Source organism: Salmo trutta, chromosome 9 (assembly GCF_901001165.1).
Source record: "Salmo trutta chromosome 9, fSalTru1.1, whole genome shotgun sequence".
NCBI lineage: Eukaryota > Metazoa > Chordata > Actinopteri > Salmoniformes > Salmonidae > Salmo > Salmo trutta.
The window spans coordinates 18,512,929-18,537,657 of record NC_042965.1 but is presented as its reverse complement, the minus strand read 5'-3'; the positions used below and the strand labels follow the sequence as shown (position 1 = coordinate 18,537,657).

At 41.1% G+C, this 24,729-nt stretch overlaps 1 protein-coding gene across 1 annotated transcript; it reads right to left on the bottom strand.

Annotated features, from left to right (window-relative positions):
* Positions 1–921: 921 nt before the first annotated feature.
* Positions 922–11,206, bottom strand: lgi3 (leucine-rich repeat LGI family, member 3). The gene is made up of 10 exons (XM_029762822.1): positions 11,136–11,206; positions 10,821–11,033; positions 9,467–9,538; positions 8,138–8,209; positions 6,288–6,359; positions 6,097–6,168; positions 5,699–5,868; positions 5,438–5,602; positions 5,151–5,241; positions 922–4,846 (listed from the first exon to the last, which is right to left on the bottom strand). The coding sequence occupies exons 2-10, from the start codon at positions 11,027–11,029 to the stop codon at positions 4,117–4,119; spliced, it is 1,653 nt and encodes a 550-aa protein (XP_029618682.1). The 5' UTR covers positions 11,030–11,033; positions 11,136–11,206; the 3' UTR covers positions 922–4,116.
* Between the last annotated feature and the right edge of the window lie 13,523 nt (positions 11,207–24,729).

Sequence of the window (24,729 nt, the reverse complement as noted above, 5' to 3'; positions counted from 1 at the left end):
CAGCCGAATGTCGGACACTAATGTGGTTTTCCAACAGCAAGGCTCAATAAGATCAACATGGCAGTGTTGCCAGTGTTTCTAAAAGTTTTCTTTATAATGTCGAAATTAACATGGCTCCAACTCCCATATCACTGGCTCACAAACTGAAATCATACTTGTGTACTCTCAATACATCCACTGTATACGTGAATCATGGCAAAGTTGGTTCCTGTTTTAGTCATGCCTTTGGACACATTCGTGTGTGTCAAACAAAAACACCCTAATGATTGGTTGGCGATAGAGCCTACCACAATGCAGATGATGGCTGCAGGATGACGTTCGTAAAGACCAACTGCTGAAACTTGCAGTCAAAACTTCATGACTTTTGATCACATGATTGTTGTAAAGTTCATGCAAGTCAAACAATTTTTTACCCCATAATGCAACAAACTTTGAAAGGTGGTAACGTGACCATCGCTCACAAAACTGAATCTTATTTCAATGTGGTCCTTGCTATCCGGGCTCCTTGGGATGTCCAAACTCTGACGTTACCCCATTGAAGTTAAACATTTTAAAAGGTTAAGGTTAGGGTATGGGTTAAGATTTAGGGTTTAGGGTAGGGACATCCTAAGGATACCAAATAGCAATAACAATTTCACTGGTCGTCTTAGAAAAAAAGATCTGGTTGAAAATTTATTATTATTTATTTTTTATAAAAAGTACTAATGAGGGTTGTACTGTTGCTTCATTAGTTGTATGCATGTGCTTACTGTGACTGTCACCCATATTGGCTAGATAGCTGCAGTAGGAAGCACCCATAGAAAATGACAGAGGCCTCTAGTGGCCAAAAGCCCGTATTAGCATGAGTAGCGCCACTTCCAACTTCATTGGCTGATCAAGGAAAACTAAAGTCCAGAGAAATAAAGTTCAGAATAGTAAAGCTTAGATGCAGCATTTTTAATAGGACATTTATTACTTCAGATACATACAAGTGGCAACAATTTTCAGGGAAAATATTTTGCTCTCACACTATATTCACTTCCATGGTGGTAAGGGTGAAGTAGCTACACTTTAGTGCACCATACAATCACTATACTAATAATAACCCACATACTATGTGTAGACATGGTAGACCATATAAAGAATAATGTTGAACCTAGTTATTTTATATTTGACATAAAGAGAGTAACTTTTCTCCATACAAATGCAGTAAAGGCCAATCACAGAAAAATGTGTTCAATGTCAACTGTGTAAATGAGGATGTTTAAATTGAGTATTTATTGCAAGTTTTTTGGTTAATATGGGTGCACTATTACAGTAGATGCATGGATACATTACATTACATACAGTGTAAAGCTACATAAAATGCACAGAGGAGAATAACATAAAATGTCTGAAGACAAGCTATAAGTTATGTATAATCAAAGTGCACAGGGATTTGGCCAGAATTTGGATGTTGACACATTCTCTAGCCAAAATGTTGAACATTTAGCAAATACAGACATGAGGAGTCAAGCCTGGATTTGAACTGATTCTCAATTGTTAGGCATTCAAATTGGGAATAAAAATGTTTGGGGAATTGACTGCCTGTGTAGTTTAGCCACAACATACAAAGTGTACATATTCATGCATATTTTCACATATATGACAGGAGCTTGACATAACCTTCCAGTACTATTCAGTTAACATTAATTTAGGGAAATCTGTGTAGCCTAGCTACATTCTAGTTTAATGAAAATATATTGGTATCAATCATGATCAACAACATAGAGAGATACATGTTATTTATGACAAAAACATTGATAGCTCTTATTACCTGTGAAACATTATAAAACTTATACAGAATAATCATTATTTTATAAAATATAATTTACTGTAAAGAGACCATTATGGCATGCAGATTACAGTTTATATTGCTTTGAACAAAATATATTAACTGGCATTTCATAGAATTTCCATATCAAACTCTATTTGATGTGAACAGTTATTTTCCTATTGCATGAATGAGATTAGGGCAGGCCCCTAATGACAGGTAATTCAAGAAAGAAGACGAGTAGGCAGCCAGTAAATTGCAATAAACTTTAGTGAACTATTAACAGAATATATTCTGTTAATAGTTCACTAAAGTTTACTGCAACGTACTGGCCGCCTACTCGTCTTCTCCCTATTGCATAAATAAAATGATTTTATAACAGTCAATAGAAAACCGTTCAGTAGATGCACATGCTTTTCATATAATCTGATGTTACTTATATGTTTTTATTTGTACTATATCTGCACCTCCCATTATATTTTCCATGTAGCATAAATTCATGGCAAATAGAGTAAGTAGTGATGTTGCAAAGTGATTTGACACGTATTAATCATGGTGATATGTTTTGTCATTACACATTAATTGATTCAATCAGAGACATCAGAAGATATCATGCATTTCCTGTTTGTTAGTACTCACTCTTCAAAAGTGGTTAGCTAACCTAACAGGCATTTAGTCACATGGCTTAGATGATTTGCTTTTCTCCATGGGCCCGATTCCGACCCGAGTTAACCTTGCTTAAATTGAACATAATTCCCTTTTTATGCACTTTTCCCTCTATGCGTATTCTGACCTTAAACTTAAGCATGAGAATAGCATGCTATTCACCTGCAATTCATTGTGGTGGAGATCTAAGAAATTAAGGTGTGGCAGAGATGTGTCTACAGATATGCCATATTCTGATCTTGACTTAATTCCTTCATAATTCCACCACCTTTACGCACGAGGAAACCATGAATAAGGTCGAGTGAACCTTCCGGTTCCAAGAGGAAAAAGCATCTACTTTATTTTTTCTGATAGAAATAACAGCATTCGCCATGCACTGTAATTTGCAACTTGATGAGAGCTATTGATAACAGCTAGGTAAATGAGTAATCCGTTTTTGATAAGGGAATTGTAAATATAAATGACACTTGTGTTAGGTCTATTTTACCTTATAATCGCTGGAGACGTGAAACCAGTCATATGGCAGCAAACTGAAGCATATGAACATATCAACTTTCCCACAGTAAAGTTTATGAAATACTGTGCCATTATGCTGAATTTAAATTGTACTGTCTTTTTTAACTTGCAGGGATGGGCACTCTCGAATGTCTTGACTACCGTGACTTTCTCTGTTTCCTATTTCTATCATGTTAAATATTAGCCACTATCAGTATCGACCATCAGTACTGTAGGCCTAATAACAACACATATTCAACTAACAATTTACTTTTAGTTCCCTTTAGTTGGTATAGCCTTCATTATCATTCCATTTACTTACATTGTTTTGTTTACCTTCATTTGCTTCCTCTGTAAATGCCGTCACGACTGTGTGGTTGTTGCTGAGGATCATTAGTAACAGTTGATAATATAAAAATACATAATTCAATCATTATGGAGCGGAGCGCAGACCAAGCTGTAATAGTTTGAACAGCATGCATGGCGCAATACTTGGCCGTGTCATCACACAGTTCCATGGTTGGTGCAGGCAATAGACGAGAGGATAGAACACTGTTGTACACTATTCTCCCTGTTATAATTCTATGTACACTAATCTTCCAACATTACCATAGGTTGAAGAACTGAATGTGGCAATTTTCAGAATTAATTAAATCACCGTCTTCTTTCTTTCGTGCGTAAAGTTTCTCTAAACCAGTTTTTTATGATTCATAAATACTTTCCTAAACCCAAATAATCTGCAAGATCAGAGTATTTTTATATCTACCATCTACCAATTGGTGTTTTCTTTCATTGATCCCTAATATTTTGAACCCGTTCTCTCGAGTCTGTTGACAAAATTCTAACTAAAAGGTACACCGTATTTAAAGGGATGGCTTAAGATAAATGTGCTGAAAACAATATTGAATGAAGATTCCATGAGAAAATCTGTTGGCTAGCAAGTGGGAGGGTTTTCAGAGGTTGAATGAAATTTATTCAGTGTGCAAGGTAGCCACACCTGCAGAGCGCATTATGCGACGAAATAAGGTAAGTCTGAATACAAAATACTAAGAAATGCGTCGGAAAGACGTGTGTAGGAAAGGCGTCAATTCCTAAGTTGGAATCGGGCCCCATAAGAACAGAACAGACTCATGAATGGTCTCAGAGATTCTGACAGGATTGGTCTATTTGGCACTGAGATCCACTATTAGGTGCTGGTAGGCCAGGGTGTTGCCTTTGAAGCTGGCTGCCAGCAGGATGTCTTTGTTGTCCACTGACACCAAGCTGAAGGCCCGGGGTGCTCTCATGTTGAGCTCCTGGAAGGGCTGGAAGCGCTGGGTAAGGTCGTCCCACAAATAAACTCGAGAGAAGGAGAAATCACTCCCTAAGAGGAGATACTGGCGGGGGCCCACTGTGAATGGATACACAGCCATGGAGCCACGTGAAGGCAGGGTCTGAATCTCAACATAGCGCTGCCCCTCCCAGCGGAGAATCTTGGAGTCGCCAATGAAGCGTGTAAGGCAGAGGTAGAGAACTTTGCGCACCCAGAAATGCTTGACCATCTGCACGTCAGCAGTCTCAGTGATTTGGGAATGAAAGGCAAACTGGCGCAGGCTGCGGTTCCACTGGTAAACCACTGGGGGCTGGGAGGCACTGGAGAGAATGAGACGCTGCTTCCCCTCCACATCTAAGAACTCCACATGGGTGTCACGATGCCAGGGATGAAGGGATTGGTGGGAGTAGAAACCGTTGCTGTTCCAGCGGTATATGCTCGTAGAGCCTGCCTTGGAACTGTCTGCCACTACAAAGTACCACTCATCATCCAGCTGGAAGGTCTCAACAAAGTTGGGTTTCCTCACACGTGTGGTGTCAATGTCCTGGATCTTCACAAATCGCTGTGGGTCCTCTTCCCACCTGAAAAGAAGGTGTCAATCAGGTCAGCCATCCCTAAATCATGAAATCTAACCTTAAGTAGATATCCACAGACTCACAGTCATTGAGCTAACGCTAGTTAGCATTGGCTCGTGAAACTACCTCTAACTTCCATACTGGACATAGAAACATGAAAATGGTATCCACGAGTTCATCTGACTCTGAGAAAGTAGATAAAGGGCCTCATTGCCAAAATCTCGAAGTATCCGTTTAACACAATTTGTGGCTAAGAAAATGAACAAGTCAATGACACTGTATTGCTTATAGGAATTGGAATAAGTCTCACTTGTAGATGTGGGATCCTCCAAAAAGTTGAGCCACAACCATGTAAAGAGTGTTGTTTATTACCACTGGCTTGCAGTAGACAGCGGAGCGAGCTAGGAGAAACACAGAAGCAGAAAGTAGCAGGTTTAGCTGACTTCAGTATCCTCTGTGTACTTAAAGAAGTAGTTTGCTCCAAGATACAATGTAAATTCCCTTGGTCTATAATTAAGTGATAACAGTTGAATGCACTGATTGTCTTCTGGCATGAATGCTTATTTTTAGAAGGCACGAGTCTTGGAAGAAACGTACCTGTTATATTATGGTACCTCCGGAAGACCATTTCCACATGATCCCATACAAACAGTGTACAGAACCCAGTATCAGGCTGGGCGAAGGCCACAAACTGATCGTCGTTGAATTCATAGGACTCCACTGACACAGACTGGAAGGGAAAAGTCTCGTAAACTGCAAAGTCTACAGGGGAAGAGAGAGATGAAGATTATCAACCTGTAAATTAAGTGCACTGATGTCCTGCGAAATGAATAATTTTTGAAATAATTGGGGACAAACCTGCGCTGATACAGTTGAAATCTCGTGGGGTGAGATCATGGATTCTGCGGCCTTGGAACTCAAATGGGCTGGCACAATAGATTGCAGGGACAGAGGTGTTGGTCTTCTCCATCCAGTCCACAAGCCACTTGATTTTACAGTCACAGCGGAAAGAGTTACCCCGCAGGTCTCTGTGTAACACATAGAAAAATAGAATTATTGTCCACCCATGACACAGTTCTTAGAAAACTATCTGTAGTAAGGATTCTCTGTAGCACTTTAAATTACAGCACTTCATAACGTGGGTAATAACATGGTAATAGTAAGTTATAGTTACTTGTTTTAAAAACATAAAATAACAAGATGAAACCAATGATGATAAGGATACCATGTTCCCTTTTAAAAATATATGTACTTACAAGTCTGTCAGAATGTCAAAATATTTGAAGAGTTCTCGTGGAAGGAGCTGCAGGTTATTATTTGACAGAGAACTACAAAAAACAGATATTAATTTTAAAGAAAGTTAATAATGTCATAACATGTCCATGCAATTCATAACTAGTATTCTTCCATTGATATTTACAGAGAAATAGGCAGAAGATATACTCACAGGTGAGTCAAGGATTTAAGCCCTCTGAAGGTGTGCTTTGACAAGGCTTGGATGTCATTGTTCTCTATAAATCTGATGGGCATACAGAGAGAGAGGCTCACTCATTATACTGTGACCCACATACACGGAGTATTCCAAACATTAAGAACACTCCTCCCTTTTGCCCTCAGAACAGACTCGATTTGTCTGGGCATGGACTCTACAAGGTGTCGAATGCATTCCACAGGGATGTGGGCCGATGTTGACGCCAATGTCCCACAGTTGCCAAGTTGGTTGGATGTCATTTGGGTGGTGGACCATTTTTGACACACACGGGAAACTGTTGAACGTGGAAAAAACAGCAGCGTTGCAGTTCTTGACAAAGCCGGTGTGCCTGGCACCTTCAACCGGTTCAAAGGCATTTAAATATTGTGTTTTGTCCTCTGAATGGCACACACACACAATTCATGTCTCAATTGTCTCAAGGCTTAAAAATCCTTCTTTAACTTGTCTCCTCCCCTTCATCTACACTTATTGAAGTGGATTTAACAAGTGACATCAATAAGGGATCATAGCTTTCACCTGGATTCACCTGGTCAGTCTATGTCATGGAAAGAGCAGGTGTTCTTAATGTTTTGTATACTCAGTGTAGTAAGTAGACTTCTGAAAAAATGCAAGTAATCATGACAATCAAGATCAACCCAGTGAATGAATGATTCAGACAGACAGCTTTATATTAATAGTGGCATCTCAATGAATGTGTATTCTTATGATAAAAACATGCTTTCTGGTAGAACTCGGGGTCATTTGCCAATATAATACAATCAAGGTAATTTGAATACATTGCCATGTCAATCCATGTCAATAGTACACAGCCTTCTTTCCCATATTCAGAGTGTAACATTGGTCTTACTGAACCTTTTATCATAATTGTGTCTCTGTCTGTCCCTCATTTATTTATTTAATTAAAAGGCTTGTTACCAAGGGGACCATGTCCTGCTTCCTGAATCTTAAGCAGCAATAATAGGAATGGACCTGGGCCTGGCTGTTGGCTGGAATGTCTGCAGTAAGAGCAGCACTGACCTTGAGGATAAGCCAAGTGTTGAAGAAGAGGGGGGAGGGGATCTAGGAACAGCCACTTACTGGCTGCGGTGAAAAGTGTTCAAAACAAGCAAGTCATCATCCCCCACTCACATTTTTCAAATGAAGTTATCGTAGCAGGTGTATGTTTTGGATATACTTAGAATTGAGAATTGACAGTTGGCAAAAGAGCCCCGTCATCAGATACTTAGTAGGGTGCCTCTACATGGGTTCAGTAATGAATATAAATATTGCCTGAGCCCTGTATCAAAGTTCAGGTGACAATTGACTACAAGTGCATTCTCTGTATTCATTCTTGATCTGTGAAGCATCCCAGGGCTACACAGTGTGAGCTCAGCCAGCCTGCATTCTGTCTCCTATATTGAGCACCACTGAATATGAAGATATGAGTTCATTAGCATTCACAGTGAGGAGCCACCTTGGGTAGAGCTGGCAGGGCGATGCAAAGCACTGGGGCTAAGCTGCAGCCAGATCCACACAATCATTTTATGGAGCCTAATGCATTGTTTCCGTGGAATGCAGCAAATGTGATTGTATCAGCAACCTCATATTTCCTGGGGCCCAACTTCCCATCAATTAACAAAATGGTATGCTCAGCTTCATCAGGCCCCACAAAGGCAGTAAGGCTCTACGGTAGGAGGAGAATCAATATCCAATGTTATTTAAGCGATCCTTGTCTGGCTGAGAACTGGATCTTTCATTGTAACACCACTACCTCATCCTCTCAGGTGTATCTGTGGTTGAATAAGGGCACAAAGTATAACACTTACAAGTACTGCAGGTGTGACAGACCTGCAAAGGCATCATCAGCCACAACAGTGAAGGTGTTGGAGTTCAGCAGACTGCAGAGAGGGAGAGAAAGAGAGAGAAGGTTTATAACACACTGGAAGGAAATCTGTTTCACTTTCCATTTCAAATGTTTGATCTCCAGAAAAATACTGCTGGAGAGGTAAAGAACATGCTAATCAATACCGGTACTGTAAATGTGTATTTATTTACACAGGATTACACATGGACACAAGTAGTGTATGAAACATCTCCTCCAGTAACAAATAAATCACCTGAATGGTTGTGGAGTGGAAATAGGAAGAGCTATTCAATTTCAAGGAACAACTATTCAACTATTCAATATTCAATATAGTATAGGTCAGCTTTAAGGCCCAGTGCAGTCAAAAATGTCATTTTCCTGTGTTTTATATATATTTAAACGCTATGTGGTTGGAATAATACTGTGACATTTTTAAAATGATGATAATGCCATTTTACAGTAAGAGCTATTTGAAAATACCTCCTGAAATTTCAGCCTGTTTTGGTGGGATGGAGTTTTGTCATGCCTGGTGACATCACCAGGTGATTAATTAGTTAATAGACCAATAAGAAAGAGAGTTACAAACCTCTCTGCCCTCCCCACTCAGACCATTCCCAGACAGTCCTAGTGAAATTCTTGCTTGAGAAAATTGCTCATTACTAAGAAGCTATTTTTGTTTCCTTATTTACCATTTTAATTGAAAACAATCACAGTAAGGTACTTTATTGTTACCCAGAAATGATTTGATATTGAGATAAAAACAGCTGCATTGGGCCTTTTAATATGAGCTCAAAACCACAAAATGTGAAAACACACACACACAAACACACAAACACACACACTCCATTGAATCTGCGTAGACAGATAAGCCATTGTTTAAATAGAAGAGAACTGAAGGGAGTCAGTCATTGGCGATGACACTGATACAGAGCCACTTTACTTTCACTACTGCCATGTCACCACTGTTTTCAATAACAGTTTATTTCAAGAGATTTATAGTGCTTGTATTGTCTAACAAACGTTACTTCACGACTTGTGATTTTTATCTAGTTATCTGTATGTGTATGTTTAGCCCTCAAACTTACTACATGTATTATCTTGATTTTGGTCTCCAAAACAACAGGCCAGATTGGTCTAGATGATTTTTTGTTGTTGTATAGAAGATGGTGTCTTGGAGAGAACATGTTTAGCATTTTCATTTTAACCCAAACCACAGAAGTAAAGTTGAGACTGTTTGCTCTAATTCCAGGAAGGGAGAGAATAGGATGATGGGATATGCATGAATACTCACAGAAACTGCAGAAGGTGCAGGTGAGAGAAGGCTCCCTCTGGGATTGTAGTGAAGGCTGCATTCACCATCGTCCTGAGGAGTACAGACAATCAACTTATCATCATTCAGGCTCCATCAATTAACAGTGAGTCAATTTCATAATCCTAATCCAACCCCTGTTGTGCGAAAGGGCTTGTTGCTCCATGCTTAAAGTGGACGTATGTTGCCAGTCAGCCACAGAGGTTCGTGAATTCTGAATGTTTATTAGCATAACTGTTGGTTAAAAGTTGAAAGGGAAAAATAGGAATTGTTAGGCCCTGATGGATGGTGGTACTGCATCACACATAATCAATATAAGGGGATTGGGCCTGCATGGGAATGTTCTCCTCAGTCCCCAGGCATGTCAATCTATTGACAGAACTGAACATGCAGCATGGGATGTTCTACCAAGAGCTCCTGTGGCTCAATCTGTCTTACTATTTGAATTTCAAGAAGGGCAAAATCTTTTAAAACTAGGACACAGTTTCCTTATTCACAGGTTCATGTCTTCATCACTTTAAAATGAGGCCACCTCCACCTTGCAGTGCCTGTGCTCTTCAATTCCCCAAACTCTTTAAATACAAGAACATAATGCTCAATTACAGAAAGATAATACAGTCAGAGTCAATATAGACAAAAATCTAAGTAAACCCAACATTCCTGTATAAGTAAAATGTATGCAGATAGAGTATGCTATCTACTACATTATTGGCTTTCCATTTACTAAGTGCGCACTATCTATCTAACCTTCGTAAGGTTACTATTCCTTGGAGGACACGCAGGTCTTTTGCTGTGAGATGTGAATCTATTGTAAGTGTCTCTCCCAGGAGGGCTATGGCACATCCCATTGCTCTACTCCAATCAATGTAGTCTCCTTTCTGCCAGCTCCCCCTGGCTTCTGTCCAAGAATGAGGAGAGACTGAGGCACAGTGCCCATTTGTTATCTTTTATTAGCATTTGTGAACATCATATTTTCTTTCTCATAATGTCTCTTTAAAATCTATCAGACACATGTTCTTGAGGAGCACAAACACTGTCTTTCTCTCTTGAGAAACTTAGTATAATATAAAATAATCTGAAACCGATTTAAAAATGTTGTAGACATGAAGTATAAGCTTTGGTAACCAGAGTAGACACTGCAGAATATATTGTAAAAGTATATCCCATGTTTGAGTGATGTAATGTCATCCGTAAAAACCATGCATGACATCACAGTCTTCATGTACATTATCAACAGCTGGTTTTATCATTTTGGAATGAAATGTAAGGAATAGACCAAAAATCAGAAAGAGTATACATGAACAGACACACACAGAGTGATCCGTGTTGTACTCACAGGGAGATGATCCCAGGGGGAAAGCTCTTGGGAATAGTCTTGGTATCTACACAGAAGGCACTGTCTTTGGTGCAGGAGCAGGTGGTAGGACAGCGGGGGATTTTGGGGACCCTCTTGGCCCCTGTCTCCCCCACCAGGCAGAGAAGCAGACATAGGCCGGACAACAGCTTTAGCCATCCCGGGACCCTTCTCGATCCGGCATTCAGCATATTTCTACGGATGGACAGAGGCAAAGGGACTGGTGACAAAGACTGCTGAGCCTCAAGTAGTTGTTATTTTCCCTTCAAAGAAGAACAAGACAAAATCTCTGTTTACCTTGTAGCAGCAGCAGCCGCAGCAGTAGAAATGATGTTGCTGAGCTATCGAAAGACTGTGAAGAGTTGGGGAGAGAGAGTGAGAGAGAGAGAGAGAGAGAGAGAGAGAGAGAGAGAGAGCGAGAGCGAGAGCGAGAGAGAGAGAGAGAGAGAGCGCAGTCGGATGGTATCTTCACTGAATGTGTGTGTGTGCTCTGCAGCTGCCCTGGATGTGTGTGTTCTCCCTAGAGCTGCTGTCAGAGTGCAGACTGCGGGAGCGAGGCTGCAATTCCCCGCACTAGGACCTGTACGCAGGGCCACTGACTCTGAATTATTTACTATCGTACACAGAATTATTTACTATCGTACACAGAAGACTTATAAATATACTTAAATATGACCAGGGAGGCAGCCAGGCAGGGGGAGGGGAGAGGAGGAACAAGGCAGTGTCAGGCCTGGCAGGCTGGGAGGGAATGGAAGGGTGAGGGGGTTCTGGGGTCTTCACACTGCCTCAGACTCTCTCTCTCTCTCTCTCTCTCTCTCTCTCTCTCTCTCTCAATTCAATTCGCTTTATTGGCATGACGTAACAATGTACATATTGCCAAAGCTTATTTGGGATATTTACAATATAAAAATAAATAAAAATGAGAATCAAAATTGTCAACGGGACAACAGTAACAACAATAACCAAGGGTCAAAATAATCATACATTCAACAATAACAATAAGCATACAGTAGAGTACATGTGCAGGTTGATTGGTCTGTCAGACACTGTCCCTCAACTTATGGCAGACAGCAATGTAGTGTGCTGCCAACCCACAGCTCTCTGCGTTCTCCCCCAACAGGACGGGTAGCCTATCCTCATCAGAGAGGTCTTTGAAACCTTGAATAAGGGTTTCAAATTTGGGAAAATGACACTCTCTAATTTTTTTATATTTTTGACATTTTGTCAGATAATGCAGCTCCGTCTCAGGTTCTGTTGTGCAGTGGTTGCACAGCCTTTCCTCTACAGGGAGACAGGTTTTCCTGTGTCTACCCTTCTCAATGGCAAGGCTGTGCTGACTGAGCCTGTACTTTGTCAAGGTTTTTCTAAGGTTTTGATATGTAACCATGGTCAAATATTTAGCCACGGTGTACTGTCGATTTAGGGCCAGATAGCACTGCATTTTGCTTTGTGTTTGTGTTTCCCAATAAGCAATGTAGTTTTGTTTTGACTGTGTTGTAATTTGTTTTATTCTGATTGATTGGATGTTCTGGTCCTGAGGCTTCAGTGTGTTAGTAGAACAGCTTTGTGAACTCAGCCCCAGGACCAGCTGGATGAGGGGACTCTTTTCTTTGCTCAGCTCTTGGCATTGCAGGGCTTGGTAATGATATGAGAGGGGGTCACTGTATTTTAGATGTTTCCAAAACTTAATTGCTCTTTTTTGAGTTTTTATTATTAGTGGATATTGTCTTAATTCTCCCTCTCTCTCTCTCTCTCTCTCTCTCTCTCTCTCTCTCTCTCTCTCTCTCTCTCTCTCTCTCTCTCTGAGCCTGTTATCATCCTGTTATCGGGAGTGGAGTTATGGAGACAATGAGAGAAATACCACTTTTAACATTTAAATGAGAGGAGATAGGCAAGGAAGAAAGCCTCACAAAATAATAAAGGAAAGAGGAGGCATAGGAAAGGATAATAGATATTAGGATAGGAGAGAAGAGAAGAGAACAATCTCTTAGATAACATCCACAAGGATGGAAGCGTACTGAGAATCACTGCAGTAGCTACCGCATATCAGAGCTAAGCTGCTGGCCTCATTTCAAACTTTACAGTATACAGACACCAATGTATCAATATGTTCTGGTACTCAACTAGTAATAGTAATACCCTTTTTGAAACAATAATATACCAAGTTGGATTTTTATATTAAACATTGCATTTGTATAAGTAATGTACTACATATCCCATGAATCAGTAATTGCCAGTAACAACATATATTACCTCTTCTTTTTTATTTACATGTAGGTCAATGGTGTACACATAGACAGATCTGGAGGCTGATTCAGAACATGAACAACCCATATTAGAACCTATAGAATTCCATTGAATCCTATATACAGTGCCTTCATAAAGTATTCAGACCCCTTGACTTTTTCCACATTTTGTTACGTTACAGTCTTATTCTAAAATATATATATTTTTTATCCTCAGCAATCTACACACAATACCCCATAATGACAAAGTGAGAACAGGTATTCAGAAATGTTTGCTAAATTATGAAAAATAAAAAAATACTTATTTACATAAGTATTCAGACCCTTTGCTATGATAATCGAAATTGAGCTCAGGTGCATCCTGTTTCTATTGATCATCCTCAATATGTTTCTACAACTTGATTGGAGTCCACCTGTGGTAAATTCAATTGAAAGTAAATGATTTGGAAAGGCACAAAACTGTCTATATAAGTTCCCACAGTTGACAGTACATGTCAGAGCAAAAACCAAACCATGAGTTCGAAGGAATTGTCAGTAGAGCTCCGAGACATGATTGTGTCGAGGCACAGATCTGGGGAAAGGTATCAAAAAATGTCTGCAACATTGAAGGTCCCCAAGAACACAGTGGCTTCCATCATTCTTAAATGGAAGAAGTTTGGAACCACCAAGAGTCTTCCTAGAGCTGGCCGCTGAGCAATCAGGGGAGAAGATGGGAAAACCTTCCAGAAGGACAACCATCTCTGCAGCACTCCACCAATCAGGCCTTAGATTTTAAAGTGGCCAGACGGAAGCCACTCCTCAGTAAAAGGCACATGACAGCCCGCTTGGAGTTTGCCAAAAGGCACCTAAAGACTCTGAGACCATGAGAAACAAGATTTTCTGGTCTGATGAAACCAAGATTGAACTCTTTGGCCTGAATTCCAAGAGTCACGTCTGGAGGAAACCTGGCACCATCCCTACGGTGAAGCATGGTGGTGGCAGCATCATGCTGTGGGATGTTTTTCAGCGGCAGGGCCTGGGAGATTAGTCAGGATCGAGGGAAAGATGAACAGAGCAAAGTACAAAGAGATTCTTGATGAAAACCTACTCCAGAGCGCTCAGGACCTCAGACTGGGGGCAAAGGTTCACCTTCCTACAGGACAATGACCCTAAGCACACAGTCAAGACAATGCAGGAGTGGCTTCGGGACAAGTCTCTGAATGTCCTTGAGTGGTCCAGCCAGAGCCCGGACTTGAACCTGATTCGAACATCTCTGGAGAGACCTGAAAATATCTGTGCAGCAACGCTCCCCACTCAACCTGACAGAGCTTGAGAGGATCTGCAGAGAAGAATGGGATAAACTCCCCAAATACAGGTGTGACAATTTTGTAGCGTCATACCCAAGAAGACTCGAGGCTGCAATTGCTGCCAAAGGTGCTTCAACGAAGTACTGAGTAAGGGTCTGAATACTTATGTAAATGGGATATTTCATTTCATATAACATTTCTATAAACCTGTTTTTGCTTTGTCATTATGGGGTATTGTGTGTAGATTGATGAGGGGAAAAACTATTTCATACATTTTAGAATAGTAAAACCTATTTCCGAAGGCACTGTAATCTATAGGATATGGAAATAAAAATATGGAAGACTGAGTCGAATCCCCACAAGGAGGAGCTGTTGGCCATATAGTGGAGCTGTGAGGATCCAGAAGACAGTAGTCTGATGGCAGCCAGAGGAGGGGACATGACAAGAGTAGAGCTGCAGTGCCAGGCACAGACAGCTTTCCCACACAACAACAATGTTGTCATGAGCAGATAGCAAGCACTTTCAGTCTGCTGCCTACTGTCTACCATTATCATGTAGCCTAGGTCCCAACACTGTTTTACTAAAAAATTATAGTTTACCTTTATTTAAACAAGGAGTCACCATTGAGTGCAGGGTCTCTTTCACAAGAGAGCCTTGCATATACAATTCATGAGACAAAATCGAATCAAAATCAGAACAATTGTGAAACTAACTAAAATACAGCACAACACAAATATTCAAGAAAAACAGTTACATTCCTCAGTACGAAGGTCCCCAATCAATATTTGAAATTGCCAGAGCAGCACCAGAAAATCCAACTCAAATGTATTTTGTAGTTGGTTCCAGCAATGAGGTGCATTAAAACTAAAAGCGGATTTACCTAGTTCAGTGTAGACCCGAGGAACCTCAAGAGTTCGCCAACCCTGTGAAAGGGTTTGTATCATGTTTTTATACCTGGAAGCTTGTGTAGTAAAGTTTTGTAAACAAAAAGGGAGTAATGACTTTAATGAGGACCAGCCAACCTTTTGATACAGAATGCAGTGGTGAGTTTTAAAACTGTCACCTGTGATAAAACGAATGGTGCTATGGTAGACGGCATCCAAAGATGTATGACTAGTGGCTGCTGCAATCTGGTCAATGGTGTCACAATAGTCAAGAACTGGTAAGAAAGTTGACTATACAATCTGCTTCCTGCTATTTAGGGAGAGACAAGATCTATTTCTAAAAAAGAAGCCCACTGTAAATCTTAGCTTTTTAACTAGCTCATCCATATATATATTTTTTTACATTGAATCAAAATGCCCAAATATTTATAGGCGGGAACCCGATAGATTGGGAGAATGATCCAATGAATAAATATGTAGTCCATCTGAATGGACTTGCAATAATTAGAGAACGACAAGTATTTAGTCTTGCCTACATTAAGTACAAGTTTTAAACCAAGTAAGGCAACAAGGTCAGATTGCAGCTCTAAGATAGCTTGGTCAACAGTTGGGCAAGGGCATACATAACAGTGTCGTCTGCATGCAGATTAACATTAAGTACAAATTAGACTACATTGATTGGAGTAGAGCAATGGGACATGCCATAGCCCTCCTGGGAGACAAGTTTTAACAGATAGACTAATATTATTTATATAAATAGCAAAGAGAACAGGTCCCAATACTGACCACTGCGGTACACCTTTTGTAATATCCAGGAAACAAGGCTTAACCATGAGAAATCACACATTGCGTCCTGTCTGACAAATAATTCTCAAACTACTTGCAAGAAGCCTGATCCAGGCCTATTTCAGTCAACCTTTGAATGTGATGGTCAACAGTATCGAAGGCCTTGGAAAGGTCTATAAATAAGACAGCACAATGATTTTATGATCTAACAATTTAACAAATCATCTAAAACAAGTATAGCAGCTGAAACAGTCCTATGTCCAGGTCTAAAACTGGAGTGAAGCACATTAAGAACAGAGTGAGCAATATTATTTTCTGAAAGTTGGTCAGAGATTCTAAAACTTTGGAAAGGCAAGATCATTTGGAAATTGAACAGTAGTTATCTAAATCAGAGGGATCTCCTACTTTATGTAGGGGGAAGGCATGCCACTTTCCAGATATTAGGGATAACACCAGAAACGATTGTCAAGTAAAACATATAGGTATATGGTTCTACAATAAGTGGGGCAGAGAGCTGCAATAAGAAGGGATCAAATGAATCAGCCCCTATGGATTTGTTTACATTATTCTTTAGCAAAGCACTTGGTACATCATAGACATCAAATGGTTGAAATGAAAATAAAGTATGTGAGTCTGCTAGTGCATCATTCTCTACAATCTGTTCGGAGGTGACTAAAGGACTCCCTCTAGTGGAATGAGATTAATTTTCAGAGACTATCCTTTCGAACAGGTGGCCACCTGAAGCAAAATGGTTATTTAAAAGCACTACAAATGTTAATTTTGTCACGCCCTGAACTGTTTCACCTGTCCTTGTGATTGTCTCCACCCCATCCAGGTGTCGCTTATTATCCCTGGTGTATTTATCCCTGTGTGTCCTGTCTCTCTGTGCTAGTTCGTCTTGTATGTTCAAGTCAACCAGCATGTTTTCCCGTGCTTCTGCTTTTCTATTCTCTTTTACTAGTTCTCCCGGTTTTGACCTTTGCCTGTTTTTCTGTACTCCATTCCCGCCTGCCTGACCATTCTGCCTGCCCTGACCTTGAGCCTGCCTGCCATTCTGTACCTCTGGAACTCTGAACTGGTTTTGACCTTTTGCCTGTCCACGACCATTCTCTTGCCTACCCCTTTTGGATTGTTAATAAACATCTTGGACTCTAACCATTTGCCTCCTGTGTCTGCATCTGGGTCTCGCCTTGTGCCCTTATAGTACGAATTGGCCATGACAGACCCAGCAGACCTGGACCAGCTCTGCCACGCTGTCTCCCTGCAGGGAGCATGAGGAGCTACTTCAGGACCTTCTGGAAGGGCTTTGTTCCCTGATGGAACGCCACGACCAGGGGTTTAAGGCTATTATGGAGTAAATCAGGAAGTTAGCTCATAGGCAGCCTACCACCTCTGAGAACCCCCAACCACTCAGAAACTTTTTCCTGTGAGTGGTGAGGTTGTACAGCCTACCCCGGCTCCCTAAGAACCCTGCTTACCTCCTCCGGAGCGATACTCTGGGGATCCTGGTACATGCCGGGGTTTTCTTTCTCAATGCTCCCTTATTTTTGAGCTACAACCATCTTCGTTTCCTTCGGACCGATCTAAGATAGCATATATTATTACGCTAATGTCGGGAAGGGCGCTCTCCTGGGCGATGGCTGTTTGGGAGAAACCACCATTTGTCGTCATCTGGAGGATTTTATGGCCGAGGTGAGAAAGGTTTTCGATTCTCCGGTATCCAGGAGAGAAGCGGCCCATTAACTGCTGGATTTACGTCAAAATTCTCATAGTGTGGCAGACTACGCTGTTGACTTTCGCATGCTGGCCGCCGAGAGTGCCTGGAATCCGAAGTCCCTTTTTGATACCTTCCTTCACGGACTATCTGAGGTGATAAAGGATGAGGTAGCCTACCTGGAACTGCTGGTGGACCTCGATTCCCTCATCGCCCTCACCATTCAAATTGATGGGCGGCTATGGGAACGCAAGAGTGAGAGGAGGTCTGGCCTGGGTCACACTCGTTCATCTGCAGTGGCTCGCTCACCTTCGAAGGAATCCGGAAGTCCCCGATGGCTATTTTACCGAGAGAATCCGAAGCCACCTGAGCTCCATTGAGAATCATCAGCGACAGGTGAGTCAGATACTCCGGAACCTATGCAACTGGGCAGAGCTAGATTATCGCCTAAGGAAAGTTCACATAGACTGAGTTCCAACAGCTGTCTGTACTGTGGGGCTGCAGGACATTATATAGCCACCTGTCCAGTTAAGAGACCTATCTCTATAGTAGGCACAAGTCTAAATCTCTTCGGGTACTCATTGACTCTGGGGCAGGTGAGAGTTTTATGGATGCAACTCTAGTTTCTGAGTTAGGTATTCCCACTCAACTTCTCTCTGTTCCCATGGACGCTAGAGCACTCCCTGGGTTGGAGTCTGTTTTGTCATTCCCATTGCCTCAAAGCAGCGCAGCCTTCCCCGAGACAGCCTGCTCAGGGCTCAAGTCAAGTCTCGGATTTCTCTACCTTCCCCACAGAGTACCACGACCTCCTGGAGGTTTTCAGCAAGGCACGGGCTACTTCTCTTCCCCCGCATCGTCCTTATGATTGTGCCATTGATCTCCTACCAGGCACCCCACCACCTCGTGGTAGGTTATATTCTCTGTCTGGGCCCGAGACCAAGGCCTTGGAGGAGTACATAGAGGAGTCTCTGGCCGTCTGCTTCTCCTGCCGGCGCAATGTTTTTCTTTGTGGAGAAGAAGGACAAGACCCTGCATCCGTGCATTGACTACCGAGGTCTTAATGATATTACGATTAAGAATCGTTACCCCCTACCACTCCTCTCCTCGGGTTTTGAACTTCTCCAGGGGGCCACCATTTTTTCCAAGCTGGACCTTCGGAATGCCTACCACCTGGTTCGGGTCTGGGTCTCACCTTGTGCCCTCATCAATTTTGTCTACTATGTAACCAGAGGCTGTGAAAACCTGCGAGGTCAACCTGGGGGTGGAGTTTTGTTTCAAAGATTTGACCACTTTCCAGAAATTGGTTGGATGACCACACACTTCAAGAAATACAGTATGTTGATTTTGCTTTTATAACCAGGGATAGACATCTATTTCTAGAATGTCTGAAGGACTGCCAATCAGACAGAATCAGTCAGTCTAGCCTTAGCCCAAGCTACATTTCTTTCCTGTAATTTATCAGACAATTAATTCCAGGCAATAATAGAGGGAGGTACTCCATGTGGTGCTCAACAGTGCTCCATTCTATCCCCTTCCCACTCCAGGGACAATATAACTAAAGGGCATCAATATTCAGAGTACATATCAGGGAACATTTACATTGGTAGAAAAAAAGACGAGAACCACAACCATGTCAACTAGCTACAACTGCAGCTAAAACGGCAACCATTATTAACAACTGATCTATATACAGTACATAAGATAGTATACTACCTTAGCTTTCAATGGTATTGTTTGTACGTGTGTTCTCAATTATAGCATTACAAAAAAAATAATAATACCGTTTTTTACCCTTTTAAAGTCTACCTGGAAGATTCATATACCTTAGAGTTGACAAAATGGCATTCTCTGTCAGGGTTTTCATTCACTACTGCCTCCCTTGCCCTATACCTCATACTTTCATTTATAACACAGTTTATGTTGTCTAAAGTCCCGTTTATACCTGACGTTAACATGCATCCTTTGTCCTGATCTTGTCCACATTCTGACTGTGCACACATTTTTAGACAGGACGATAAAAAAATGATCTGATTGTGATCAGATCTTCCTGACCACCTCAGGAGGTAGTCAGGTACGCACTGTATGCAGATCTGGATAGTGAAACTATTTCAATCATAACTATCCCACCTTCTAAAATCATTGACAGCTGGCACTATGGACTTATGGCATCAATATGTGTTAAAATAAATAAATCATATTATTTTGAAAGAATATCATACTTTAATACATGTTTCAGACGCATGTCTGAAAAAAATGGGCACAATAAGAATGTGGACAAGATCAGGACAAAGGATCCATGTTAATTCCAGGTATAAACAAGACTTAAAAGAATGAACTCTTTGAGAACTTTCTAATAACATTTTGTTGGAGTCTTACTCTATAAGCAGCTATTACTTTTCAACCAAAGAGGATGTGCTCTACTCATTTGAGTGTAAATAGTGCAATACTTTAGACAAAACAAGGGGCTGCCTGCTGTAGAGCACAGCAACAGAAGTGAGGAGAAAACTTGGAGATTAGCACAGCAGCTTCCTCTGTCCAGTCAGCATGTCTCCCACAGGTATAGCATAAACAGCTGTGCTTTTGGAATGGACTTGATTCATTTCAACATTTCAGCTTTCCTGCAAATGAGATCCAAGCCAAAAAGTAGCAACCCCCTCCACCCATTTGAAAAACTTTGGATTAGAAGCAGTTGACTGTGTAAAGCCCTCTTTTCTCCTCTACCAGCCTGTGCTCCTCCACCCACTATTCCCTCTCCTGTGTGTCACATGTGTATTCTGAATTAAAGCTAGTCACCTCTATATTGGAGCCTTTTCAGTTTCCTCATTGCCCCGGCCTGTTACCTGTGGCGATCCGACATGTTTGGATAACTGCTACTGTGCGTCACTGGCATGACTCTTACAGTGTTCACAACATTTACTTTTTAAATTCTGATTCTAACCCACATCCCATATCCTGAGCCAGGGTCAAGCAGCCTGAAAAGGGAGCTCTCTGTTTGGCCTATGTGTTCTCAGGGCAATTCGTATTATTCTTTACGTAAATCTATTACACTCCATTTAGTATGATATGTTACGTTATGTTAGGTTACATTATGAATGAAATAGAGGTCGTACAAATTCATACAAATTAGAGGACATACGGTATCATACATCTTACCTGGTCATACAATAGCATACTAACTGGATGAAGTACTTTTATGCTCGATTGAGGTAAGCAACACTGAAGCATGCACGAGAGCACCAGCTGTTCTGGATGACTGTGTGATAACGCTCTCGGTAGCCGATGTGAACAAAACCTAAACAGGTCAACATTCACAAAGCCGCTGGGCAAGACGGATTACCAGGACATGTACTCAAAGCATGCGCGGACCAACTGTTAAGTGTCTTCACTGACATTTTCAACTTCTCCCTGACCGAGTCTGTAATACCTACATGTTTCAAGCAGACCACCATAGTCCCTGTGCCCAAGGAAGCGAAGGTTACCTGCCTAAATTATTACCGCCCCATGGCACTCATGTCGGTAGCCATGAAGTACTTTGAAATGCTGGTCATGGCTCACATCAACAGCATCCTCCCGGACACCCTAGACCCACTCCAATTCGCATACCGGCCCAACAGATCCACAGATGACGCAATCTCAATCTCAATCGCACTCCACACTGCCCTTTGTCACCTGGACAAAAGCAACACCAGCAAATTTGTGGAATGGTTGAAAAATGAGTTTTAATGACTCCAACCTAAGTGTATGTAAACTTCCGACTTCAACTGTACATTGATGGTTAGGCGAACTAACGACAAAGGTCAGGATAATATTCATATTATTCTGTAGGTAAATCTGTGACACTCCATGTAACGTATGATATGTTACGTTACATTACGAATTGGATGAATTGGATAATGTAAGTTATCATAAGTCTTGGATGAGTTATAATATTATATGAATGGAATAGCATTTGTACAAAATCATACAAATTAGAGGATGTATAGTATTATACGTCTTAACTGGTAGTAGAACAGCATACGAATTGGAATATGTATTTTTATTTATTTAATTATTTAACCTTTATTTAACTAGGCAAGTCAGTTAAGGACAAATTCTTATGTACCCTGATGGCCTACCAAAAGGCAAAAGGCGGCCTGCGGAGGCGGGGGATGGGGTTAAAAATAAAAATACATTCAATAAAATTATAGGACAAAACACACATCACGACAAGCGAGACAACACAACACTACATAACGAGAGACCTAAGACAACAACATAGCATGGCAGCAACACATGACAACACAGCATGGTAGCAACACAACATGATAGTAACACAACATGGCAGCAGCACAACATGGTAACAGCACAAAACAGGGTACAAACATTATTGGGCACAGACAACAGCACAAAGGGCAAGAAGGTAGAGACAACAATACATCACGCAAAGCAGTCACAACTGTCAGTAAGAGTGTCCATGATTGAGTTTTTGAATGTAAGTTATCATAAGTCTTGGAGGACTTATAGTATTATGCTTCTTTCTGAGACCAGTTTGCTTGTTGCTTCATAACAACAAAGGAGAATTATTGGGTGAATTTATGTTGGTTTTTAGGTGAACTAATGACAAGGGTTAGTTTAATATTAATATTATTCTGTCAGTATATCTGTGACACTCAGTTAGTATGATATGTTACATTACGTTAGTTTATATTATGAATGAAATAGCAGTCATACAATATCATAGGAATTAGAGGACTATAGTATAATTTGTTTTAACTCGTCATACAATAGCATACGAATTGGAAGAATTAATTTAAAATGTATCTTGTGGACGAATTTCATTATACCTCTTTCTCTGAGACCAGGTTGCTTGTTGCAACAACAAAGGATAATTTCGGGGAGAATTTACGTTGTTGGTTAGGTGAACTAACGACAAAGGTTGGGATAATTTATGTGAAAGGTTAGGGGAACTAAAACTACAAAGGTAGGTGAATTGAGTTAAGTTTAGAATAAGGGGAAGGGTTAGCTAAAATGCTAAAGTTACCCCCGACGCAACTTGAACACTCAGCAACCTTAGACGTCACTAAGAGCCAAAAGAGCTCAAAGGGATATGGTGACATCAAAGTCCTGGAGGAGCCAGCAGTATGCCCAGTGATCCAGGCTCAAACACATCCAACTACATTCATAAACCATTTGACCAAAATCCAATAAGGTGTTTGTCACAACAGGTCCCAACCAACACAATTCTGTCACGTTTGATGACTCTGTCTTTTACAGACAATCCAAATGTCACAAACATACCAATAAAGCTTCTGATTATTTCATATTAGTCAATAAAAAACGGAGGATAAAACCTTTTTACCTAGGCTACTTGCTGCAGAGCAGATTACATTTTAAGGGTGTAGCAGGTGGGCTGAAATGTTATCTGCTGCTCTGCACAAAGGCGATATGATATGTTACTGTTTGTTTTGTGACAAGACATCATCTAAAATACAAAACAACCATAAAAAGCACAAGTATAATATGTTGTATGTGTTCCCCATGTTGTCATGCTGGGGCTCAGAATTACACACAGGATGGTATGTCAGTCAGGTAGTCCTGAGGAGAATGACCCTGCTGTGATTCATTCCCTCCCCTATCTCGTCACTCACTTTGACTAGCAGAGGGAACACTCAGAATGCTCGCTGCAGCCAGCCGGGAAATAGAACCAAGTTGAGAAAAGCTCTGGGGTAGGCTAGAGTATCCTCCGGGGAACACGTGACACTAGCCACACCAATCTGTCACACCATTAATAACTGGTGTCTTCATCCTTTATACATTACTGGGAAAACAGATGACTATTTTCATATACCACTGTTCTAAGCAGACAACCTTGATAAGCCTCTTGACGGTCCAAATATCAATTCCCACCTGGGATGTCTGTTGAGCAGCATTTCGATGTTGATATTTTGAGAATTACCATGAGAGCTCAGAAATCTCCAACAACCAAGCATATCTTTATCATAGCTTGCTATCATGCAGTACTACGCAGAGCAACCATCTCCCCATTTGAGCGGAGCAGTCATAAAAGATAGGTGATATGCCTCTTGGGAGTGGGATGTGTTGGAGGAATGCATGTGCAGGTATCCTCCTGCCCGTGGGGACAGGGGAGCAATGGCTTGGCACACAAGTTGATCCTGTTTGATAAAGGCCCTGGCAAGACCAGGTTATGTGTCTCAGCCTGGAGGAAGTGTCTGACTCTCAATCCAACGCAGAAGAAAGTTGATCCGGTGGGAACGAGGAGGGGCCATGCCTGCAAGCAACACTTTTGTGAGGAGGAAGGGCAACACACCTTGTCAACCAGACACATCCATCCACTGGTAGCTTTACACCTACCTACACAAAACCACTGTCCTCCATCTCCTCTTCCCCAACCACACCCACACTACCAGACAGACTCCATCAATGCTTGAATCAAGTTGCTTCTTGCCACAGTGTCCACTCCAGTCCTCCTCTTTCACAGTCATAATCACTCATTTGTGGAAAGAATTAGTCATCAAATGTTTTTACACAATATAAACGTGTAGTGGAGACTAGGGGCAATTGTAACAATGTTTGTCTTTTACTCTACTGCTCAGAGATCACTTGAACTAGGCTAGTTATTTTTTATATAGGAAAATCGCATTGCACTTTATTACGGGCGATAGGTTCAGTACACATCATTGCATTTTGTATCAGAATGTAAGTATTTTGAATGTAAGTATTTTTATGTATGTAAGCAATATTTACAGTAACAACCCCTGTTTGTTCCTCTCAAAACATCTTGAATAGTCTCATGGTGCCCAGATCATGTCTGTTTACAACTTCTTTCAAATCAAATCAAATCAAATCAAATTTATTTATATAGCCCTTCGTACATCAGCTGAAATCTCAAAGTGCTGTACAGAAACCCAGCCTAAAACCCCAAACAGCAAGCAATGCATGTGAAAGAAGCACGGTGGCTGGGAAAAACTCCCTAGG